The sequence below is a fragment of the Halichoerus grypus genome, chromosome 7 (assembly GCF_964656455.1).
Source record: "Halichoerus grypus chromosome 7, mHalGry1.hap1.1, whole genome shotgun sequence".
Lineage (NCBI taxonomy): Eukaryota > Metazoa > Chordata > Mammalia > Carnivora > Phocidae > Halichoerus > Halichoerus grypus.
The window spans coordinates 36,374,564-36,399,867 of NC_135718.1; the positions used below are offsets into that span (position 1 = coordinate 36,374,564).

General features: G+C 36.0%; 1 protein-coding gene across 6 annotated transcripts in view; it reads right to left on the reverse strand.

Moving 5' to 3' along the window:
* Positions 1-25,304, reverse strand: part of KIF20B (kinesin family member 20B) — an 81,395-nt gene that overhangs the window by 54,054 nt on the left and 2,037 nt on the right. For all 6 annotated transcript variants that reach the window (XM_078077395.1, XM_078077394.1, XM_078077393.1 and 3 more), the window contains exons 2-13: positions 23,637-23,784; positions 10,390-10,476; positions 10,169-10,285; positions 9,417-9,555; positions 8,675-8,859; positions 7,015-7,051; positions 6,297-6,524; positions 5,268-5,379; positions 4,359-4,430; positions 3,899-4,045; positions 2,665-2,827; positions 1,747-2,037 (exon numbers count right to left, since the gene is read on the reverse strand). In XM_078077395.1, coding sequence (XP_077933521.1) covers positions 1,747-2,037; positions 2,665-2,827; positions 3,899-4,045; positions 4,359-4,430; positions 5,268-5,379; positions 6,297-6,524; positions 7,015-7,051; positions 8,675-8,859; positions 9,417-9,555; positions 10,169-10,285; positions 10,390-10,476; positions 23,637-23,783 — 1,725 coding nt within the window. In that variant the 5' untranslated portion in view covers position 23,784. The remainder of the gene's footprint in view (positions 1-1,746; positions 2,038-2,664; positions 2,828-3,898; positions 4,046-4,358; positions 4,431-5,267; positions 5,380-6,296; positions 6,525-7,014; positions 7,052-8,674; positions 8,860-9,416; positions 9,556-10,168; positions 10,286-10,389; positions 10,477-23,636; positions 23,785-25,304) is intronic.

The following is a 25,304-nucleotide window of genomic DNA, read 5'->3' on the forward strand; positions in this document are numbered from 1 at the left end:
ACTTTGATGAAATTTTTATTTTATCAGTGTTATAGGAAGACATGCACTTATACTATGTAATCAATTATAAACTGTAACATTATTTTTCTCTGGTAAATTCAGAAATTTTACTAACATTTCAACTTTAATCCAACATTATATATGAACTTCAGCTTTGAGAAGATCAATACAAACTAAAATAGGACTACTGATCACTCCTTTTGTCACTGAGGTAAAGTATTACACCACAGAGGTCCATGGTAAACAAGATCCCATCACATAGTAACCAGATAAATTGGGACTAGCATCTGAAGCTTTCATTCTCATTTCCAAACAATACAGGTGTAATGATGGCTTTCAGGGACAATGAAGTAAATTATTAAAATGAGAATATTTAACCCAGTACATCATCCATCTACTTGGACTTCTACAGTCCAAGGGTACTAGGATGTGAGATTTGTCAACACCATTAAAGCACACCCATGAGCACAAGGTTACCAGTGTTCTAGGACAATGGTAAGAAGACTCCATATATATAGATGTAGTTATGGCCAGTTAATGAGGGAACCAGTAATGTGAACATGAGCTAAATCTCAGGATTAACACAATGTAAATAAATGTGTGAACTGTATTTGGACAGAGGCTAAAATTACCACTGTTCAATCTTACTTATTTACCATAAATATGACTAACCAATTCCTGTTTTTGAAGAAAGAATAATTGGTACTGGGTGGCTATTTTGAGTGCTTGTACTTAAGACTGCAAACTAAGTTTGGTGGAGTATGCCAAAATCATTGAGTGAAAGCATACTGCAGGACAAGATATTCACATGGTCTCAAAGTATCATGCCACAGGTGATATACTTTTACAATGAAAAGAGATCTGAAACACAATACCTTAACCAAATAAGCAAAACTTAGCATTACCAAGAATGGGGAAATCAGACATCATGTGGGTCCAGATAGGATGCAACAGGAAATTCACAACTTGACCTATATAATAGTGTAATACCTGAATCATGAAGAAAAATCAGAGAAATCCAGATTGGGGGTATTCTATAAGACAACTAGCCTCAACTTCTCAAAAATATCTTTGTTAGATTACAAATAACTAAAGAAACATAAGAAACATGACAATCAAAAGCAACTTTTTAACTTTGGTTGTAGATCAAAAACAAAGTGGCCATAAAGAGCATACTGGGATCACTGAAGAAATCTCAATATGGACGGTGTAACAGATTATATTATTCTATCAATGTTAAATTGCTTAGGTATGAAAATGGTCTTGTGATCATAAGGAATAGGTCAACAGTATTAGGAAACATGCTAAAGTAGTTAGTTGTAAGGTATCATTCATTATGTCTATACCTTGTTTTCAAATGGTACATGCAAAAAAACTGTATTCACATATGCATAAGGAATTAAACATGGTAAAGTGTTAATTGACAAATCCAATGGGTTTTCATTGTACTAGTCTTTCTATGGGTTTAAAATTTTTCAAATTATAAGGGCGCCTGGCTGGCTCAGTTGGTACAGTGTGCAACTCTTGATCTCGGAGTTGTGAGTTCAAGCCCCACATTGGCTGTAGAGATTACTTAAAAATAAAATCTTAAAAAAATTTTTTCTTTCAAAATATAAAGTTGAGATATATAAAAAATTTCGCATATTGTTGAAAAAAAATTGGAAGACAGGGAGCCTTAAGTATTGTTAACCCTAACTTCACAATAATAATAAGCCAAGCTTAGAAGTACAAGTTCTTAATACATACTCTCTTCTCCTCGTGGCTAATGAAAGCCTTATCTTCCTCCAATGTTTTATCTAGATCTTCATCAGTAAGTTCAGTTTCCACACTTTGGTTTTCTTCACCTTTTTCTAGATCCTCAATTAGATCTTCATCTTCCACCACGTCTTCCAGACCACTTTCCCATGAAATTGTGGATCTTTTTACATTTAATATTTTATTAACTGAATTATTAATGTCTAATAATACATCTTGAGAAGACTTGGCAGGTCCAAATGATTTCTCCTGAGAAGAATTTAAAATGTCTGGAACACAAACCTGTTAAAATATCCAATGTGACTTTTAAAACAGAAAAGGAAAAACTGTCAACTAAAAAATAACTTCGTAAATTTAAGTCAAATGACAATTCTAGTGTTTAAAAAAGACCTATGCAAACAAACATACAAGAAGGACTCCTAGCAGAAGGGCTTCCTGATTAGCCACTAAGTAAACTAGATGGGTGGCAGAGCAGACAATTCATTACAAGAATACTCGTAATTTGGGGGGGCCTGGGTGGCTCAGTTGCTTGAGCATCCAACTCCTGGTTTCGGCTCAGGGGTTGTGGGATAGAGCCCTATGTTGGGCTCCACACTCAGCTTGGAGTCTGCTTGGGTTTCTCTCTCCCTCTCTCTCTGCTCCTCCCCCTCCCATGCTTTCTTTCTCTCTCTCCTCTCGCTCATTCTCTAAAATAAATAAATAAATCTTAAAAAAAAAAAATAATACCAGGGGAAACTTTCAATCTTGTCACATGTCCTCTTACTTGGTCAAACATTTACATTTTTAATTTTCAATTATTTCCTAGGTTTACAGTTGTAAGTGCAAAATGTATTAGCTATGCTGAGAAAAAAATGGTTCATATTCTAATAAGAGACTTAATGAATTCTGCAGAAATTTAAATATATTTACTTTTTGTGCAATGGCTGAGAATTTCAACACATTGAGTGTTTCATCATAGGCAAAATAACATTGGCTGATGTTGACAATCATGCATATTTTCCCTTTACCATTAAAAAAACTTTGAAAATAGTGGGTCAGTTTACTCTCCCGGAAAGGCACGTGTTGTTGAAACCTATGGAAAAAATTTTCAAAAAACTCTAAGTTAAAACAAATCTCATGAAGTCAGAATGCTAATAAATTTTACAAAGAAATAATTAATCTAGCTATCAAGGACTTCTAGGTTAGTGGTTAGCCTATAAAAGTCATTTTCTGTTTATACTATTTTCTTTAAATACTGCTAATAATAACACTAACAATAACTCACTAGACAAAATGTTAAGAAAATCACATTGAAGTGGTTGTGTTTTCTAGTGTAAAGCAATTGTACAATATATGCCATGAAACACCTTTACTAAAAATGATAAAGGCTAATTACAATTTACTCAGCCTAAAACGCTAATTAATGCAGAAATCTATCACATCTAGAAGAACACAATGATTAGTAAGAATAAAGTGGTTGTAGATGTTAAGCCAGGATCATGAGAAGCTTATTATCTAAAGTGTCTGTTGACATATACTTGCTATGGAAAATAGTGTTTCCTTGATGAGTCACTGGCATCAACTGACATTGTTTTTTATTTCAATTTTTTTTAATCCAAGAACTCTAAGTATTTCTATCATAATTCATGTATAGCCATTACATAAAAGCAGGTTGAAAACAAAAAACAACTTTCTAAAATTAGAATTGAAAGTTTAAATATTAAAACTTAATATACCCACAGCATGGTGAGCGCTGTGAATTGTGCAAGACTGTTGAATCACAGATCTGTACCTCTGAAGCAAATAATACATTATATGTTAAAAAACAAGAAGAAGAAGAAGAAGAAGAAGAAGAAGAAGAAGATAGCAGGAGGGGAAGAATGAAGGGGGGGAATCGGAGGAGGACACGAACCATGAGAGACTATGGACTCTGAGAAACAAACTGAGGGTTCTAGAGGGGAGGGGGGTGGGAGGATGGGTTAGCCTGGTGATGGGTATTAAAGAGAGCACGTTCTGCATGGAGCACTGGGTGTTATACGCAAACAATGAATCATGGAACACTACATCAAAAACTAATGATGTAATGTACGGTGATTAACATAACATAATAAAAAAAAATTTTTTTAAATATATATATACCCATAGCACTTCCAGCAACACTTACTTTGACTTTTCACTGTTTTTCAAAACATTGATACACTTTCCCAGAGTCAATAAAGAAGTGTTGATATTCCCAGTCTCTCTTAACCTTTCCCCTTCATTCTGTGTCTTCATGCTTCTTTCTGAACCAGCAAGATCACATAAACACAATCTGAATTAACAAAAAAAAAATATATATATATATATATAAAGTTCTTCAAAACAAAACGAAACAATTCAAAATAATTACAACTTTTTTTTTTTTAAGTGAGAGAGAGAGAGAGCATTAGTGGGGGCTATGGGGTAGAGGGCGAGGGGGAGAGAGAATCTTGAGCAGGCTCCATGCTTAGCACGGAGCCCGATAATGGGGCTCAATCTCACACTCCTAAGATCATGACCTGAGCCGAAATTGAGTCAGACGCGTAATCAAATGAGTCATCCAGGAACCCCCAAAATAATTACAATTTAAAGAATGCTCAACTTACTCACTGACTCGCATCACACGAGGCATTTCAGAATCTTCAATCTGTAATATTCTAATAGTGAATATGCTGTGACTAAAAGAAATATAGAAAAATCCAATGTTATCTTTCATTCTTAACTTCTATATTCTAAATAGGCAAAGCAAGCATCTAAAACAACATCTATTTATATCCTAATACTAACCATACCTCCAGCACTGCACTTTCCAACTAGTTGCCAGATATTTCAATCCAGTATTCCACTATCACCTACATCCCAAACTCCCCAAAACCAAATACCTTATCTTTCATTTAGCCCCAAATTCTTTGAACCCTCTCAACATTCCAACTTCTATCAGTGAAATCACTTATAGTAAAAATCTCAATTTACTTGCAAAGATCATACTATTAGTTAAAATGGTATATATACTGCTAATTTTCTTTTAATATACACCTAAAGTAAAGCATACATTAGCCCAAATACAGGCTAATCTGGATCATATACTATCTTCATGGCATACTGAGTTTGGGGGACAGGGCTCTTTCCTACTTAAGAGTCAACCTGTTTTAAATATCTCACTGCTTAAACTTAGTTCCTTTTGTCTCTCATGCCTCAATCCCTTCCTTCAAAAACATCATTCCTTAACCCCTTGAGATGCATATTGTAGGCAACTCTTAAAATATTGAGGTTAGATATTCACATAAAGAATAAAAATACCTAAGAGACTTCATCCAAATTAGTAAATTTTGTTAGAACAATAGTCCTGATAGTCTTATGTGTTTAGTGCTCTTAACAAAATATTTTTTATGCCCATGAATTCATTTAACATATCAGAAAACCTATTGCCCACTTTAATCTTAAATTAGTTGTATTTACAATACCACAGAATACCCTGGGTGCTTCAAGCTCAAACAGCAGGGTTTCCTCTTTACCTTCTACTAGAAGCATTGTTCAGCTTTGTGAAGGCAACACTCTGGTGCTTTATTCCTAGTTTTAAGAGTCTATATGCTTCTTTGGAATCAGATACTTGAATCCACTGTAGATCTTTGAAAAGTAAAGAGGACATATATCACTTTATAAAAACAGCATTTGTTATACAATGTAATCTCTTTAGAGATTTGTAACCTCTCTTCCCAAAGACACATAATGAAATCTTTTAATAACATCCCCTAGGTTAGGTGAAAGCCACTCAGGTATTCTATATTCCACTAGAAAAGAGATACACAAGAGGAGGATATTATAATTATTTTCCAATATTTAAGTTATCCAAACACAGATGTTTTTCAATAGTAGGCCAAAGGGAAAACTAAAAACAGAAGAGATTCCTTAGAATTAAACATCTGGAGAAAAAAAAAAAAAGACAAAGACAAAGCATACTGTGGATTAAACCTACAATGTGAGACACTACACATTGCAATTCATTAGCGAATCATGAAGTCAAATTTAGAGTTATAACCAACATTTTATAAAAATGAGGTAGAATACAGAAAAATATCAAAGTGTATTCCTTATACTAAGGGTAAGTATAATTAATGAAACTTCTGAGTTGTAAATATGTATGCATACATATACACATATGAGTACTAGATCATGATGTTATTAATATATGTATGTACTTCCTACTTTGAGTAGTGGCTTTAAAAAGTTGGAAAAACACCACAGTGCAAGAACAGCTACATTTCCATAGCTTCACAGGTGCTACAAAGCAGCAGAATAATGTGAATACCAACTCACACAGCTTTTCCCACCTCCCAAAACCCCATCAATGATACTCAAGCAAAACAATATCAACACTGACCCCTTTACACTCAGTTTTAATTAACATACCAAAACATACCTCCAAAGCACAAACTTCTCTATGTTGATGTTATTAATATAAAAATTTTCAATCTCCAGTTTGCTGTAACAAAGCTTAGAGAGAAACTTCAGAGCAATAAGATAAAAAGCACTCATGACTATACCTTTTATAAAAGAATAGCCCTTTACATCTTGTGAAAGGCGTAGCATCTTTCTCTTTTGGAACTTAGATAATACAGGAACAAACAAATCATAAATAGATTCATTGTAAATCTCAAAGAAAGAAACCCATACAGAAAATTTTATATTATTATCCATATTCAAGCTAGCTTGTTCACAATCTTTCATGGATTCTTCAAACTCTGGGATATTCAAAGAGTTGATTAAACTTCCTACAAAAAATAAAAAAGGATAATCACAAAATTAAGAAATTGGCTAAAAATGAGACAAGACAGATCAAGACCTCTGGACTTGAAAAACTAAGTGTCCTTAATCTTTTAACTAACAATGTTAAACACTTTTTGGACCAAAGCAGATGTAAAAAAAAAATCTGTATTAACCAAAGCTTGGCTTCTTTTTATCTTTCTTTTCTTTCAGAAATAATGCCAATGAATCAAATTGAAGTTACATGTAAAGGACAAAGAAAAAATAGTATCTCTCTTGAATTCTACATGTAAGTTACAAGTGAAAGGGATTCTCTGTGATATTAAACCCAAATAAAACTTTAAAGTGACTGATATTTCATGTTAGTATGTACCATTTTCCAAGAATTACTGTCATTGAAAAAAATTAAATCATTAGGAGTGATTCAAAAATTAAAAGCTATTCAAATGTATTTCATACAATCAACATTTGAAAAGTAAGTGAGAAAGGAAACCTTACCATAAAGAGTATCATAACTATCATTCTGCATCACAACCTAAAAAGGAACAATTTTTTTTAAGTTAAAAACCATTTTTAGTTAAGGTTAAATAATCCATACATTGATTATCTATCCGAATAAGTCACCAACCAAACCACAACCTTTCATCTACTTAATTCAATGACCTCCATTAATTCTTTCCCCTAGTTAAATAATATAGTCTCATAATAAGAAATCTGGGAAACCACAGAAGAATATTAAAAAGAATATCGTCACATAGGATCCCTGCCACTCACTAGTAATATTCAATATATTCCTTTCTATTCTATTCCCCACATTTATTACATTGAGAGCTTTTACTTTTACTCACTATAATTAAAATTTTTTTAAAAATTTTATTTATTTGACAGAGAGAGACACAGCAAGAGAGGGAACACATGCAGGGGGAGTGGGAGAGGGGGAAGCAGGCTTCCCACAGAGCAGGGAGCCCGATGCAGGGATCGATCCCAGGACCCTGGGATCATGACCTGAGCCGAAGGCAGACACTTAACGACTGAGCCACTCAGGCGCCCCTTAAAAATTATTTTTAAACAAATAATGGTGGCTGTGTAACTGAATAGATGTGAAATAAATTAATTATTCCCCTATTACTAAACATTTAGATTATTTACAGTTTTTTCAGTAAAAATAATACTAAGATAAATATCTTCATTTATAATTTTTTTCTTCTGTATTCTAATTAGTTCCTTAGGATATATCCCTAAATGCGAATTAGTGGATGAAAAGATATGAAAAATTTTAAGTTCTCACTCACAGTATTGCCAAACTGTTTTCTAAAAACACATTTTACAACCAATGTATGAAAGCGTGATTTCATTTTTTAAATATTTTAAAATATTTATCACAGGCAATATGATGTTTTAACTGGATAACTTGTAAGGGAAATTTTTTTCATTATTAATGATTTCAATTTCCTCTAAGAATTTTCTGTGCAACTACCTACCAATTTCCATAATTTTTATTTATACTCACTATTTTACTTTCAGAGATCACAATCATGGACCTTGAATTTTGAACTCCACTGAACAAAAATATTTTATTACCTTGAAACCCTGATTTCTAAATGTCTTAAAAAAGAAAAACCCCATCAATATTTTGCAACTATCTATAAAAACTGTTAATAGTTTTAACAATCTTTAATAGGATAAATGTCTGAAAACATAAAATCCACAAGAAACAGGAAGAATAGACAAACACACATTTACAAAAAACTTTCTGTGAAAAATAAAGGAAAGAAAGAAAAGAGGCCAATATAACTTAACAGATAAATGTTAGAAGAAATTTTCACTTTTTATTTCTCACATTCCCTTGTTTAGATTTTGTGTGTACAAATTACTTTTATAATTAAAAAAAAATTTTTTTAATCATTACATATAGTACTGTTTCTACAACAACCAAAAAGATTTCAGAACCATTTACATTTGTACTGTTTAAACATTTCTACTATTTGTACAATATATAGCAAGAAGAGAGGTCTTCAAACAAGTTTATACTTTTCTCAAAAAGAAAAGACAACCATCATCACCAGCACTGTAAAATATTCTAATATAGACTGAAACAAAGCAAAGAGCTTATAAAAGATCATGATGTATATATTTTTCACATACTAGACTTCCATACCTCTTTAATTTGCCGAAGCAATGCACTTTTGCTAGCAACCTCTTCTTTCTCTTGGTGTGGTGATAACCGTAAATATTCTCTCGATCTATGTGGTTTAAGGTTCATCTTTGTATACAGTCTTTCCTGAAGACTATCAAATAATACATTCAAAGTTCGCGGCAGAATACCAATATTTTCTTCTGTGCCTGTGAGAAGAATTTTTGTTTTATACTCTCTTAAAGTATTAGGAAAGTGGAACACATTCTTGGATTACCAAGGCTTCTTTTATACCACCAATAGGTAAGAATAAACAGCTAAGACAAAAGCGAGAGAAGTTGAAAGATTACTCAGTTTTCTATCACTTTGCTCGTCATTGAATAATGGACATTTTATCAACTATTATACTGAGGCAAAACCTGAAATTTTACATTCAGATCAGCCATAACATTTGCAATCACCCATAACCACAAAGTATAAAAGTAAACAAAATTCTTCCCTGGTTATCCATGCTTAATTCACTATGTCACATAAATCCTTTTTCTGAAATTTTATCATCTAATTCTCTATCATATGGGTAAAGCAATTTCACAAATGAATTAAATCAATCTGAATCAAAAGCCATTGGCAATACACATTCAATATGCTATTACTATTAAAAATGGAGCAAATGTACTGGATAACGGAAACATAACTACATGCAAGTATCATGAGGATGAGTGAATATTAGTGTTTTTTTCCTTTCTAGTAAAAATAATAAGTTTACCTTGAAATGTATATGTTTTGCCTGAATTGGTTAGCCCATAAGTAAAAATCAGCCGACTTTGTCCTTTCAAGAGGTCTTTTACTGGCTGCATAATGCAACCCTGGAAGAATTCCTTCTGTGTAGTTTCTGGGCCAAAAACCTAATAAGCATTTTTAAAAACAAGTCTTTTTAGAAAATTCAAGTAAATTTTTACAATCAATTCTACCCCCATAACTCATGTTTTAAAAATTTATTTTTTTAAGCTTATTTATTTATTTAAGTAACCTCTACAGCCAACATGAAGCTCAAACTCATGATCCTGATATCAAGAGTTGTGTGCTCCCCAGACTGAGCCAGCCAGGCACCCCTCATGTTTCAAAAACTTAAAAGATTTCTTTTACAAGATTCATATACTTAGGATAGGTACCATATCCCCAACTCTCACAAATATACATGATAGTTTAACTACTGTCAGAAAGTTTTCCAGATAGAAATCTGACCTAGTCAATCAAGTTTTCATCTAAATTTTGAAAGAACATTTCTTAAAACAAAAAAGGCTAAAAAACTATATAGTAATTTATTCACTTCCAATTATATATTTACAAACCTGAAATTTGAGTCCTACTCTTGAGAAAAAAATATCAGTGCCTAACACCTAAGTTCCATAAGCACATGATGTATATAGTTCATTACATACAATTATGTAGCTATTTAGCCTAAGTCAAATCTCTTCTACTTAAAAGAAAAATTTTCAGTTTCACATAAGCACTTACCTTGGAAAAACTGAATTTCTGTGCCATCTGCCCAGAGCTTTTCTCACTTAACCGACCAAGGATGCTTTGAGGATCTTTCAGCAGAATAGTCTGTGAGTCCAGCATATATACACAGCCCTAGAACACATAAATAAATATAAAGAATCCCACAATAAATAAATAAAAACAATGGTATTTTGTCCATTTAATGAAAGTAAAATCCAATTAAAGCCACCACAAACCTCAGACTCATGTTCTTTTTCTGACTGTGTAAATGGTCTTATTCGAAGACAAACCTGGAGATAATCTTTGGATTCCAAACTATTTGCCTTAAAAAAGAAGAACAAAATAACTGTATTTAAAAAATGCAAAATATGGCTTTTCAGAAATCACCTTTCTTTAAGTGGCTATTACATTACAAACTGAGACTATACAGAACCTCTAAGCAAACAGTGCTTCTTCTGTTTGTAACCATTTTATATGTCTAAAGAGAAGCAAATCTACTTAGAAAAAAACACCACAAAAGACTCAGTTTCCCCTACCTTCTATATTTATACTTGAAGTTTACAATATACCTCTTTTCCATAAAATCCTAACTTTGACAACTAAATACAAGTAACAGGGCTCTAAGTCACTAAAACATAGTACTCTAGAATAAATTACATGTAACCAGAATAGTCTATTAACCCAAATTTCAATTCCCTCTAAAATTTTTTTGCTGGGGCGCCTGGGTGGCTCACTCGTTAAGTGTCTGCCTTCGGCTCAGGTCATGATCTCAGGGTCCTGGGATCGAGCCCCACCATTGGGCTCCCTGCTCTGCGGGAAGCCTGCTTCTCCCTCTCCCACTCCCCCTGCTTGTGTTCCTTCTCTCGCTTTGTGTCTCTCTGTCAAAATAAATAAATAAAATCTTTAAAAAAAAAAAAACTTTTTTGCTATACAGCATTCTCTTTATTCCTTCCTTGGGGGAAGAAATGAGTTTAGTTCATTTCTTAAAATAATTCTAAAGAAATGTGTTTTGTTTTGTTTTTTAAGTAAAAAGGGAACAATTACTTAAATACAACTTACTAAAGAAAAACAACAACAACAAAAAAAACACCCAGAAACTAGAAGATCTGAACAGTCCTATATCTATTAAAGAAATTCAACTTACATTCAAATAAACAAAATAATCCCACAAAAAAACGCCAGGCCCTGGTAACTCATGAGTCAATTCTCTCAAACACTTTAGGATATAATCATACAAATCACAGAGAAGCCTTTAAGTAAGTAATCTCTACAGCCAACATGGAGCTCAAACTCATGATCCTGAGATCATGAGTTGAAAAGTGTTTATGTAAGAGAACGCTTTTCAACTAATTCTGAGTATGACATAACCTTGACACCACAATCTGACAAAGATATCCCCAGAAGAAATTACAGAACAATATCCCTAATTAAGATAGATGCAAAAATTCCCTAACAAAGTATTAGCCAATATATAAAATAGGACAGTACATCCTGACCAAAAATGTTTAATCTCAGGAATGCAAGGTCAATTTAGCATTCATAAATCAATTTGGGTAAATAACCACACTGAAAGAATAAAGAAATGTTCATCTCTAGGGGCGCCTGGGTGGCTCAGTCAGTTAAGCGACTGCCTTCAGCTCAGGTCAATCCCAGAGTTTTGGGATTGAGCCCTCAGTGGGCAGTCTGCTTGTCCCTCTCCCTCTGCCTCACACTTGCTCATGCTTTCTCTCTCTCTCTAATAAATAAATAAAATCGTTAAAAAAAAAAAGAAATGTTTATCTCTAATAGATGTAGGGAGAAAAAAGCATTTGAATCATGACATGAAATTGACACAAGTATTCAACATCCATTCATAATAATTCTCAGCAAAGTGGAATAGAGAGGAACTTCCTTCACCTGACAAAGGACATTTACAAAAACCTACAGCAACATCATACTTAATGGTGAAAGACTGAATCTAAGATGAGTAGCAAGATAAGTAACAATACAGAGAGGGGCGGAGCAAGATGGCGGAGGAGTAGGAGACCTGGATTTCGTCTGGTCTCAGGAATTCAGCTGGATGGGGATCAAACCATTCTGAACACCTACAAACTCAACAGAAGATCAAAGAAAAGAAGAGCAACAACTCTCTGAACAGAAAAGCGACCACTTTCTGGAAGGTAGGACGTGCGGAGACGTGAATCCAAGGCGATATTCGGGAGGATAGACGGCGGGGGAGGGGGCCTCCGTCAGCCGCTTCTGGCAAGTGACAGAGCCGCGGAGGACAAAATCGGAACTTTTAGAAGTCTGCTCCGCTGAGGGACATCGCTCCGGTGGCTAAGTGGGGGGTGGAACCCTCGTGGGACGGTGTGGTCTCAGGACCCTCGGGGTCACAGAAAGACCAGGGGTGCCTGAGTGCAGCAGAGCTCCCAGGTATCGGAGCGGGGAAGCCGGCTGCAGAGACGGAGCCAAGGAGCGGGCTCTCAGCTCGGGGTTACCATAAACCGTGATCCGCGGGACAGTCGGGCCACTGCTCCTCCAGCAGGGACCCAACAAGTGGCAGATCCGGGGAGATTCACCTTCCTCCCCCGGGGGGGGGGGGGGGCGGTGCGGGAGCACACTGCAGGGATCTGCTGGGTTTGGAGACTCCACACGGGGTCGGGTGCCAGAGAGAGAAACGCTCAGTCACAGGCCAGGTGAGCAAGGAATGTGGCCGGAGACCAGGGAGACGGGAGTGACTGACAGTTTTTCTCTGGGGGCGCACTGAGGAGCAGGGCCCTGAGTTCTCAGCTCCTCCGGGGCGGAGATTGGGAGGCCGCCATTTTCACTCTTGTCCTCCAAAGCTGGACGGAAAGCCTGCAGGGAACAAAAGCTCCCGAGAGCAAACCCGAGCAGATTACTTAGCCCGGACCGGGCAAGGGCAGGGCAATTCCGCCTCCGGCAAAGACATTTGGGAACCACGGCAACAGACCCCTCCCCCAGAAGATCAGCAAGAACAGCCAGCCAAGACCAAGTTTACGGATCAATGAGAACTGCAGAACTCCAGCGCTAGGGGAATAATGCACATAGAATTCATGGTTTTACCATGATTCTTTAGTCTTTCAAAGTTAATTTTTTTTTTTTAACTGTCTTTTTTTTTTTTGAATTTTTCTTTTTCCCTTTTTCAACCAACATCTTATCAATCCCTTTTTTAAAAAACATTTTTATTTTTCACTTTTAGAGTCATATTCTATCCCTTCATAGTAGTTACCCTTATTTTTGGCATATATATATAAGTTGTTCTCTCTTTAAAATTTTGAGATACAGTTTCTTCTAACAGATCAAAATATACCCTAAATCTCTAGTATATGGCTTTGTTCTACTCTCCCGCCTGATCACATTCTCTTTTTTTTTTTAAATCCTCTTCTTTCTTTTTTCAAACAACTTCTTATCAATTCCTTTTATAAAATTTTTTGTAATTTTCATCTTTACAGTCATATTCCATCCCTTCATCATATCAACCCTTATTTTTGTACATATATAAGTTTTTCTTTCTTTAAAATTTTGGGAGGCACTTTCTTCTAACAGACCAAAATACACCCAAAATCTAGTGTGTGGCACTGATCTATGCACCAGCCTGATCATATTTGATCATATTCTGTTTTTTTTGTTTTGTTCTGTTTTTGTTTGTTTTTATCTTTTTCTTTTTTTTTTTTTCTTTTTCTTTTTTTGTTCTTTCCCTTTCTTTTCCCCTGGCTTCAGGTCTTTTCTGATTTGTTTAGAGTATATTTTCTGGGGACGTTGTTACCCTGTTAGCATTTTGTTCTCTCATTCATCTATTCTCCTCTGGACAAAATGACAAGACAGAAAAAATCACCTCAACAAAAAGAACAAGAGGTAGTACCGACTGCCAGGGACATACTCAATACGGACATTAGTATGATGTCGGATCTAGAGTTCAGACTCATGACTTTAAAGATACTAGCTGGGCTTGAAAAAAGCATGGAAGTTATTAGAGAAACCTTTTCTGGAGAAATAAAAGAACTAAAATCTAACCAAGTCGAGATCAAAAAGGCTATTAATGAGGTGCAATCAAAAATGGGGCACTAACTGCTAAGATAAATGAGGCAGAAGAGAGAATCAGTGATATAGAAGACCAAATGATGGAAAATAAAGAAGCTGAGAAAAAGAGAGATAAACAACTACTGGATCACGAGGGCAGAATTCGAGAGATAAGCAATACCATAAGACGAAACAACATTAGAATAATTGGGATCCCAGAAGAAGAAGAAAGAGAGAGGGGCAGAAGGTATATTGGAGCAAATTATAGCAGAGAACTTCCCTAATTTGGGGAAGGAAATAGGCATCAAAATCCAGGAGGCACAGAGCACCCCTCTCAAAATTAATAAAAATAGGTCAACACCCCGATATCTAATAGTAAAACTTACAAGGCTCAGAGACAAAGAGAAAATCCTGAAAGCAGCTCGGGAGAAGAGATCTGTAACCTACAAGGGGAGAAACATTAGACTGGCAACAGACCTATCCACAGAGACCTGGCAGGCCAGAAAGAACTGGCATGATATATTCAGAGCACTAATGAGAAAAATATGCAGCCAAGAATACTATATCCAGCTAGGCTGTCACTGAAAATAGAAGGAGAGATAAAAAGCTTCCAGGACAAACAAAAACTAAAGGAATTTGCAAACACGAAACCAGCCCTACAAGAAATATTGAAAGGGGTCCTCTAAGCAAAGAGAGAGCCTAAAAGCAACATAGACCAGAAAGGAACACAGACAATATACAGTAACAGTCACCTTACAGGCAATACAATGGCACTAAATTCCTATCTTTCAATAGTTACCCTGGATGTAAATGGGCTAAATGCCCCAATCAAAAGACACAGGCTATCAGACTGGATTAAAAAACAAGACCCATCTATATGCTGTCTGCAAGAGACTCATTTTAGACCCAAAGACACCCCCAGATTGAAAGTGAGGGGGTGGAAAACCATTTACCATGCTAATGGACGCCAAAAGAAAGCTGGGGTGGCAATCTTTATATCAGAAAAATTAGATTTTAAACCAAGGTCTGTAATAAGAGATGAGGAAGGACACTATATCCTACTTAAAGGGTCTATCCAACAAGAAGATCTAACAATTGTAAATAACTATGGCCCTAACATGGGAGCAGCCAATTATATAAGCCAATTAATAACAAAAGCAAAGAAACACATTGACAACAATACAATAATAGTGGGGGACTTTAACACCCCCCTCACTGAAATGGACAGTTCATCTAAGCAAAAGATCAACAAGGAAATAAAGACTTTAAATGACACACTGGACCAAATGGACTTCACAGACATATTCAGAACATTCCATCCCAAAGCAACGAAATACACATTCTTCTCTAGTGCCCATGGAACATTCTCCAGAATAGATCACATCCTAGGTCATAAATCAGGTCTCAACCGGTACCAAAAGATTGGGATCATTCCCTGCCTGTTTCAGACCACAAAGCTTTGAAACTAGAACTCAATCACAAGAGGAAAGTTGGAAAGAACTCAAATACATGGAGGCTAACGAGCATCCTACTAAAGAATAAATGGGTCAACCAGGAAATTAAGAATTAAAAAAATTCATGGAAACCAATGAAAATGAAAACACAACTGTTCAAAATCTTTAGGATGCAGCAAAGGCAGTCCTGAGAGGAAAGTATATAGCAATACAAGCCTTTCTCAAGAAACAAGAAAGGTCTCAAGTACACAACGTACCCCTACACCTAAAGGAGCTGGAGAAAGAACAGCAAATAAAGCCTAAACCCAGCAGGAGAAGAGAAATAATAAAGATCAGAGCAGAAATCAATGAAATAGAAACCAAAAGAACAGGAGAACAGATCAACGAAACTAGGAGCTGGTTCTTCGAAAGAATTAACAAGATTGATAAACCCCTGGCCAGACTTATCAAAAAGAAAAGAGAAATGACCCAAATCAACAAAATCATAAATGAAAGAGGAGAGATCACAACCAACACCAAAGAAATACAAACAATTTTAAGAACATACTATGAACAACTCTATGCCAGCAAATTAGATAACCTGGAAGAAATGGATGCATTCCTAGAGATGTATCAACTACCAAAACTGAACTAGGAAGAAATAGAAAACCTGAACAGACCTATAACCACTAAGGAAATTGAAGCAGTCATCAAAAATCTCCCAAAACACAAAAGCCCAGGGCCAGATGGCTTCCCAGGGGAATTCGACCAAACATTTCAAGAAGAATTAATACCTATTCTTCTGAAACTGTTCCAAAAATTAGAAATGGAAGGAAAACTTCAAACTCGTTTTATGAGGCCACCATTACCTTGATCCCAAAACCAGACAAAGACCCCATCAAAAAGGAGAATTACAGCCAATATCCTTGATGAACATGGATGCAAAAATTCTCACCAAAATACTAGCCAATAGGATCCAACAGTACATTAAAAGGATTATTCACCATGACCAAGTGGGATTTCTCCCTGGGCTGCAAGGTTGGTTCAACATCCACAAATCAATCAAAGTGATACAATACATTAACAAAAGAAAGGACAAGAATCATATGATCCTCTCAATAGATGCAGAAAAAGCATCTGACAAAGTACAGCATCCTTTCTTGATCAAAACTCTTCAGAGTATAGGGATAGAGGGTACATACCTCAATATCATAAAAGCCATCTATGAAAAACCTACAGTGAATATCATTCTCAATGGGGAAAAACTGAGAGCTTTCCCCCTAAAGTCAGGAACGCAGCAGGGATGTCCACTATCACCACTGCTATTCAACATAGTATTAGAAATCCTAGCCACAGCAATCAGACAACAAAAAGAAATAAAAGGCATCCAAATCGGCAAAGAAAAAGTCAAACTCTCACTCTTTGCAGATGATAGGATACTTTATGTGGAAAATCCCAAAGACTCCACCCCAAAACTGCTAGAACTCATACAGGAATTCAGTAAAGTGGGAGGATATAAAATCAATGCACAGAAATCAGTGGCATTCCTATACACCAACAACAAGACAGAAGAAAGGGAAATTAAGGAGTCAATCCCATTTACAATCGCACCCAAAACCATAAGATACCTAGGAATAAATCTAATCAAAGAGGCAAAGAATCTGTACTCAGAAAACTATAAAATACTCATGAAAGAAATTGAGGAAGACACAAAGAAATGGGAAAACGTTCCATGCTCATGGATTGGAAGAACAAATATTGTGAAGATGTCAATGCTACCTAGAGCAATCTACACATTCAATGCAATCCCCATCAAAATACCATCCACTTTTTTCAAAGAAATGGAACAAATAATCCTAAAATTTGTATGGAACCAGAAAAGACGCCGAATAGCCAGAGGAATGTTGAAAAAGAAAAGCAAAGCTGGAGGCATCACAATTCCGGACTTCCAGCTCTATTACAAAGCTGTCATCATCAAGACAGTATGGTACTGGCACAAAAACAGACACATAGGTCAATGGAACAGAATAGAGAGCCCAGAAATGGACCCTCAACTCTATGGTCAACTCATCTTTGACAAAGCAGGAAAGAATGTCCAATGGAAAAAAGACAGTCTCTTCAACAAATGGTGTTGGGAAAATTGGACAGCCACATGCAGAAGAATGAAACTGGACCATTTCCTTACACCACACACACAAATAGACTCCAAATGGTTGAAAGACCTCATTGTGAGACAGGAGTCCATCAAAATCCTAAAGGAGAACACAGGCAGCAACCTCTTCGACCTCAGCCGCAGCAACTTCTTCCTAGAAACATCACCAAAGGCAAGGGAAGCAAGGGCAAAAATGAACTATTGGGACTTCATCAAGATAAAAAGCTTTTGCACAGCAAAAGAAACAGTCAACAAAACCAAAAGACAACCGACAGAATGGGAGAAGATATTTGCAAATGATGTATCAGATAAAGGGCTAGTATCCAAAATCTATAAAGAACTTATCAAAATCAACACCCAAAGAACAAATAATCCAATCAAGAAATGGGCAGAAGACATGAACAGACATTTTTCCAAAGAAGACATCCAAATGGCCAACAGACACATGAAAAAGTGCTCAACATCGCTTGTCATCAGGGAAATCCAAATCAAAACCTCAATGAGATACCACCTCACACCAGTCAGAATGGCTAAAATTAACAAGTCAGGAAATGACAGATGTTGGCGGGGATGCGGAGAAAGGGGAAACCTCCTACACTGTTGGTGGGAATGCAAGCTGGTGCAACCACTTTGGGAAATAGTATGTTTGAAAATAGAGCTACCATACGATCCAGCAATTGCACTACTGGGTATTTACCCCAAAGATACAAATGTAGGGATCTGAAGCGGTACGTGCACCCCAATGTTTATAGTAGCAATGTCCACAATAGCCAAACTGTGGAAAGAGCCAAGATGTCCATCGACCGATGAATGGATGAAGAAGATGTGGTATATATATACGATGGAATATTATGCAGCCATCAAAAGGAATGAGATCTTGCCATTTGCAACGACGTGGATGGAACTGGAGGGTGTTATGCTGAGCGAAATAAGTCAATCAGAGAAAGACATGTATCATATGACCTCACTGATATGAGGAATTCTTAATCTCAGGAAACAAACTGAGGGTTGCTGGAGTGGGGGGTGGGGTGGGAGGGATGGGGTGGCTGGGTGATAGTCACTGGGGAGGGTATGTGCTATGGTGAGCGCTGTGAATTGTGTAAGACTGTTGAATCACAGATCTGTACCTCTGAAACAAATAATGCAATATATGTTAAGAAAAAAAAAAAGAAGATAGCAGGAGGGGAAGAATGAAGGGGGGGAAATCGGAGGGGGACACGAACCATGAGAGACAATGGACTCTGAAAAACAAACTGAGGGTTCTAGAGGGGAAGAGGGGGAGGATGGGTTAGACTGGTGATGGGTATTAAAGAGGGCACATTCTGCATGGAGCACTGGGTGTTATGTACAAACAATGAATCATGAAACACTACATCAAAAACTAATGATGTAATGTATGGTGATTAACGTAACAATAAAAAAATTTTTTAAAAGTAAGATAAGTAACAATACAAGGATTTCTGCTCTCACCATTTTTATCCAACTCTGTACAAGAGGTTCTAGTAAGTGTAATCAGGCGGAAGAGAATCAGGAGGGAGGGAGGGAGGGAGGAAGGGAGGAAGGGAGGAAGGAAGGGAGGAAGGGAGGAAGGAAGGAAGGAAGGAAGGAAGGAAGGAAGGGCATCCAGTGTGGGAAGAAATAAAATTGTCTTCATTCATAGACAACATTAACATCTACATACAAAAATCAAACAGAATCTACAAAAACGTTACTAGAACTACTAAATGAGTTTAGCAATGTAACAGGATACAAGATCAATATGTAAAAATCAATTATTCTTTTATATACTGGGAAGAAAGTCAGAAACTGATTTTAAAAAGCAATACCATTTGGGGGCGCCTGGGTGGCTCAGTTGGTTAAGCAACTGCCTTCAGCTCAGGTCATGATTCTGGAGTCCCGGGATCGAGTCCCACATCGGGCTCCCTGCTCAGCGGGGGGTCTGCTTCTCCCTCTGACCCTTCCCCTCTCATGCTCTCTCTCTCCCATTCTCTCTCTCAGATAAATAAATAAAATCTTTAAAAAAAAAAAAAAAGCAATACCATTTGGAATAGCATCAAAATTCATGAACTAGTTAAGGGATAAATCTGACAAAAGATGTGAAAGGCCTATGCCCTGGAAACTACAAAACAATGTTCCGAGAAATTAAAGAACACCAAAGGAAATTGAGATACACCTTGCTCATCGTTCAGTAAACTCAATATTGTTAAGATGTCAATTCTTCCAAAACTGATCTACAGATTCAATGCAACTGCAATCAAAATCCCAAGAGGCTTTTGTTGTGGCAGTTGACAAGCTCATTTAAAAATTCACACAGAGTTCAGTGATGACCTGTACCTCTGAAACTAATACACTATATGTTAATTGAATTAAAATTTTTTTTGAATTTAAATTTTTAAAAAATCAAAATAAGTAAATAAATAAAATCTTTAAAAAAAGAAAATAAAAATAAAAGTTAAATAAATAAACAAAACATGGAAAAAATATTGAGATCCACGCAACCCACAATACATACAGGAAAAACTTTAAAGATAAAACCTACATTTTTAAGCCCAGCATGTTGTTTTCTTTTTCCTAAAATGCAGAATGTCCAGTCCATTTATGGACACCAGACAACCATAGAAGTATATTTCTCACTAGCCTGTTTTGTCCATACCAGCTTCTAAATTGCCAAAATAATTCTGTTGAGAGATTTTCAATGAAAGGGAAGAGAAGGAAGTGTGTTTTAATTTCAGGAAAACTGAACAAATATAAAACTTGCTTCGGTATATCTTGCAAACCTATTTATCACATATAAAGTATGTATTTTTTAAAGGTTCAAAAAAAATTTTTTTAATAAAAATTCACAGAGAGGGGCACCTGGATGGCTCAGTTGGTTAAGCGTCCAACTCTTGATCTCAGCTCAGGTTTTGATCTCAGGGTCCTGAGTTCAAGCCCCACATTGGGCTCCACGCTGGGCATGGAGCCTACTTAAAAAAAAAAAAAAAATTCACATAGAAATGTGAAGTACCTAGAATAGTCAAAACAACTATAAAAAAGAAATTTGGTGGGCTAACATAACATTACCTGATTTCAACACTACAGTGATCAAAATAGTGGGGTACTGGCAGAAAGAAAGACAAATCAATGAAATAGAATATTCAGAAATAACCCCCCCCATAGCATATCTGATTTATGATAAAGGTGGAAAGGAAATGCAGTACAGAAAGTACAGCTTTTTCAACAAATCAGGCTAGAACAATTGGATACCTATATGTAAAAAAAAAATAAGAATTTGGATACACACCTCATATTGTATATAAAAATTAATTCAAAATGGGTATCTTAAATGTAAAAATAAAACTATAAAACTTCTAAAAGAACACATAGAAGAAAATCTTTGTGGACTTGAGTTAGGCAAAGATTTCTTAAATATGACACCAAAGGGACAATCCATAATAGAAAAAATTGATAAAATTAAAAACTTCTGTTCTTCAAAAAACACTATTAAGGGATAACAGGCAAGCCATAGACTGGGAAAGAATATTTACAAAGTATGTATCTGACAAACAGATACATCTGAAAAGTATAAAGAACACTTAAAATTAAATAATAATATATAAACAACCCAATTTTTTTAAATGGGCAAAGATTTAAATTGACACTTCACCAAAAATACAATAATGACAAATAATCACATGAAAACATATTCAACATCTTTAGTTATTAAGTTAAATGCAAATACCAATGTGATACCAATACACCTATTAGGATGGCTAAAAATAAAGACTGCCCAGAAAAGCCAAGATAAAACTGAAGGAGAAGAACAGAGTTGGAGGACTGACACTATACAACTTCAAGACATACTATAACGTTACAGTAATCAAGACAGTGTGGAATTGGAAAAAGAACAGAATCCATCAATGGAACAGAATATAGGGCTCAGAAATAGATGCACATGAATATAGTCTACTCACCTTTGACAAAGGCAATACAATGGAGCAAAGACAAGTCTTTTCAACAAATGGTGCTGCAACAACTGAACATCCACATGCAAAAACATTAATCTAGAAAAATTATTCTTATCCCCTTCACAAAAATGAATTCAAAATAGATACAACCCTAAATGTAAAACACAAAACTGCTAAAGTACTAGAAAATCCAGATGACCTTGGGTTTGGCAATGACTTTTTAGATTCAACACCAAAGGCATTCTTAGCTCGTGAGCAATACAAAAACAGGCCATTGCTTACAGACCCTTGTGTTAAGTGAAAGAAGACAGACATAAAAGTTCCACGTATATACCAAGAGACACTTATCCCTTCCTCCCTTTTTTACTTTCTTGATTTATTTTTTTAAGATTTATTTATTTATTTTAGAGAGAGATAGAGAGTGCAAGCGGGGGGAGGGACAGGAGGGAGAGAGAGAATCCCAAGTGGACTCCCCACTGAGTGCAGAGCCCCGACATGAGGCTTGATCCCATGACCCTGAGATCATGACCTGAGCTGAAATCAAGAGTCAGATGCTCAACCGACTGAGACACGCAGGCACCCCTCTTTCTTGATTTATGATTAAACGAGCTCAAGTAAAAAACCCCTGGCATATGATGGATATTAAATAAGTATTGTTTATTTTTATTTATGTTCCCTTTCCCCCTCCATCATTCTTTATAAAATGGGTTAGTCCATCTCTCTAAGGCATCAAAATTAACAATCGAAAATGTAACAAATAGAATATAAATGGATTGAAAAGTAAATGTGTAAGAAATAAAGTCTAGGGGCACCTGGGTGGCTCAGTTGGTGAAGCAGCCGACTCTTATGATTTCGGCTCAGGTCATGATCTCATGGTCCTGGAATCAAGCCTCTATCAGGCTGCACGCTCAGCCGGGGAGTTTGCTTGTGGACTCCCTCTCCCTGCTGGAGCGCTCTCTCTCTCCCTCTTTCTCCCTCCCTCTCTTAAATAATAAATAAATAAATCTTAAAAAAAAAAAAAAGGAATAAAGTCTACAAAGACACACAACAGTGGTAGTAGGTAGGGTGGTAGAAGGAAGGACTTTTACTTTTTAAACACTATTGAGTTATTTTAATTTAACTAAGGCCTGCAATTCCTAGGGGCATAGTGGAATATTTTACATTTTTGAGGGAATCACAGCAGTACTTGACATATGTTGGGACACCATGAACTATTAGCTCAAAGTAGTTCACAGTTTCAATGTTAGATCATACTATTTCTTTTGTTGTCATATCTTGGTGAAGCTGGATTTTTCAGTGGTTGCTGTGATTAAAAAAAAAAAAAAAAAGTACTACCCCAAAACAAAGAGGAATGGGAAATAAGGTTGGCAATACCTAATCTGATTCCAAAGCTTGAAGTGTCCAAAAGGTATTATCTTTACAGTAAATAATTGTGGTAATTCTTTTTTTTTTTTTAATTTTATTATGGTATGTTAGTCACCATACAATACATCATTAGTTTTTGATGTGGTAATCCACGATCCATTGTTTTTGTATAACACCCAGTGCTCCATGCAGTACGTGCCCTCCTTAATACCCATCACCGGGCTAACCAATCCCCCCTCCCCTCTCCCCTCTAAAACCCTGTTTGTTTCTCAAAGTCCATAGTCTCTCATGGGTGGTAATTCTTAAAGAAAGTTTTATTTACATTAATTTTTTTCAAATGGCTCTTGCTTAAGGTATAGATAGTTATATATTAAGTAGTGTGGACCTACTACTTAGAAGAACTGTTACGTATTTAGGGTGCCATGAAAAAATTACTGAGATAGAAGGTTGCCTCAAACCCACCAAGTCTAGAAAGCTCTGGTCATACCTGTCGGCAAGTGTGTGCGTGCCACACACACTTCCACTCAAAATCATGATAATCAACATAATACTTTTCTTGTACTTACCTCAGTGCTTGAAGCAACTAAGGAAAATTCACGAGAGAGATTAAGCTTAACGCCATCAAAATTTATTTCTGAAGGCCTTGCAATTGGGTCAGCACTAAAAACATAAGATGGTCTAGGCACTCCATCTTGATTTAAATCAGATTCCATTCTGCAAGAATAATAGTAACTTTAGATAATTTTAATAAATTAGCATAGAAGCCACCCACAGTTTAAGAATACTGAGTCCTGTCCACTACTAACCCCCATATAACTAGATTTCTAGAGAAGGAAAACATTAGACTGCCTCATCTATAACATGATGACCCATGGAAAAGACAATGATCAAATTATTTACAGATTCTGAATCAAATAATATTGAACACAGCCTACCACTACTATTCATATGACCCAACCTATAGGTAGATTCATCCAAAGAGATTCATGAGTAAAGGTAGCCCATTATGTAAGACAGTATAAAATATTCAATCTCTGCCTGAAATCCTCTCAGAAATCAAATAAGAGTAAATTATAATCTTCTGTTATTTTAGTTATTTAATATCTTCTGAGAATGTTACCTACAAACTCTGTAATGTTTAGCATTTAGGAGTAAAACTCAGTTATCTGGACAATTTAACTCTTTCCACTGAATTCTTCCAAATAATGCAAGCGAAAAGTAAAGTACTGTATGTTAACACATTCAAAACAGAACCTGACACGTTGTAAGTCTTAAAAATTAAGGTGAATATGGAATAATGCATCAAAATGTTACAACTAAATTAAACCTTAACTAAAAAAATTTTAACATTCTAACAGTTATTGACAATCTGCGAGGTGCATAATACCAGGGAGAAAGAGAGCTCCCTACTGTTCTTTGACAATATTATGAAATACCCAGAACGGTGACTCCCAAACTAGGGTTCATGGCTCAGGAAGGTAGTAATGGGCATCCATATATGTTATATATAAAAAAGACAAAGATGGCCCTTGTATATTGGCCCTATGTTGTTTACTTCTTAACAGAAGGCCAGAAATGTTAATTCAAAAACCCATCAGGTGCCAGATTCAAATTTTTACACATCAATTTGCTTTTAATATAGCCCAAATAACCTTTTTTTTTTTTTAAGTCATTTAGAGCCTAACTAGTTTGCACATCCCAGGAAACTATACCCAACTTCTGCTAATCACAAACAAATTCAGGACTGTAAAGACCCAAACCACTAATGCCTTCTGGAGTTCTCTGACCCCAGGACTCCCCACTGTGCTGCTGAGCAAAATCACTTAAGACCATAAGCCCCAACTCTAATTCTTCCTCTCCTTCCCCTCCCAATCCCCTAATTCCCTTGCCTTTTCCCCTTCTAGGTAGTGGTCCTTCACTCTAGTTTCTGGAAGGTCTCACGCTGTGGGGGACTTCCGTTGCATGCAATCCTGTCAAAGTGCTACCCCAATAAAGCTCCTTGTGTGATGCTGCCACACTGTGGTCAGATATTTCTCCTTGATCAGCCCTGAAATCCACAAACTCAATACAACAGGGTTCTTTTTGTTTTTCCTAAATCTCAAAAAGACAAAGGAAATTACTTACTGTCAGCAAAGCCCAACAAACTACAGGATCAACCAACCATACACTTAAACAAGTTTAGTACCTTAGTTGCTTTTGTCTTTATTGTATTAATCAGTGACATAATAAAAATG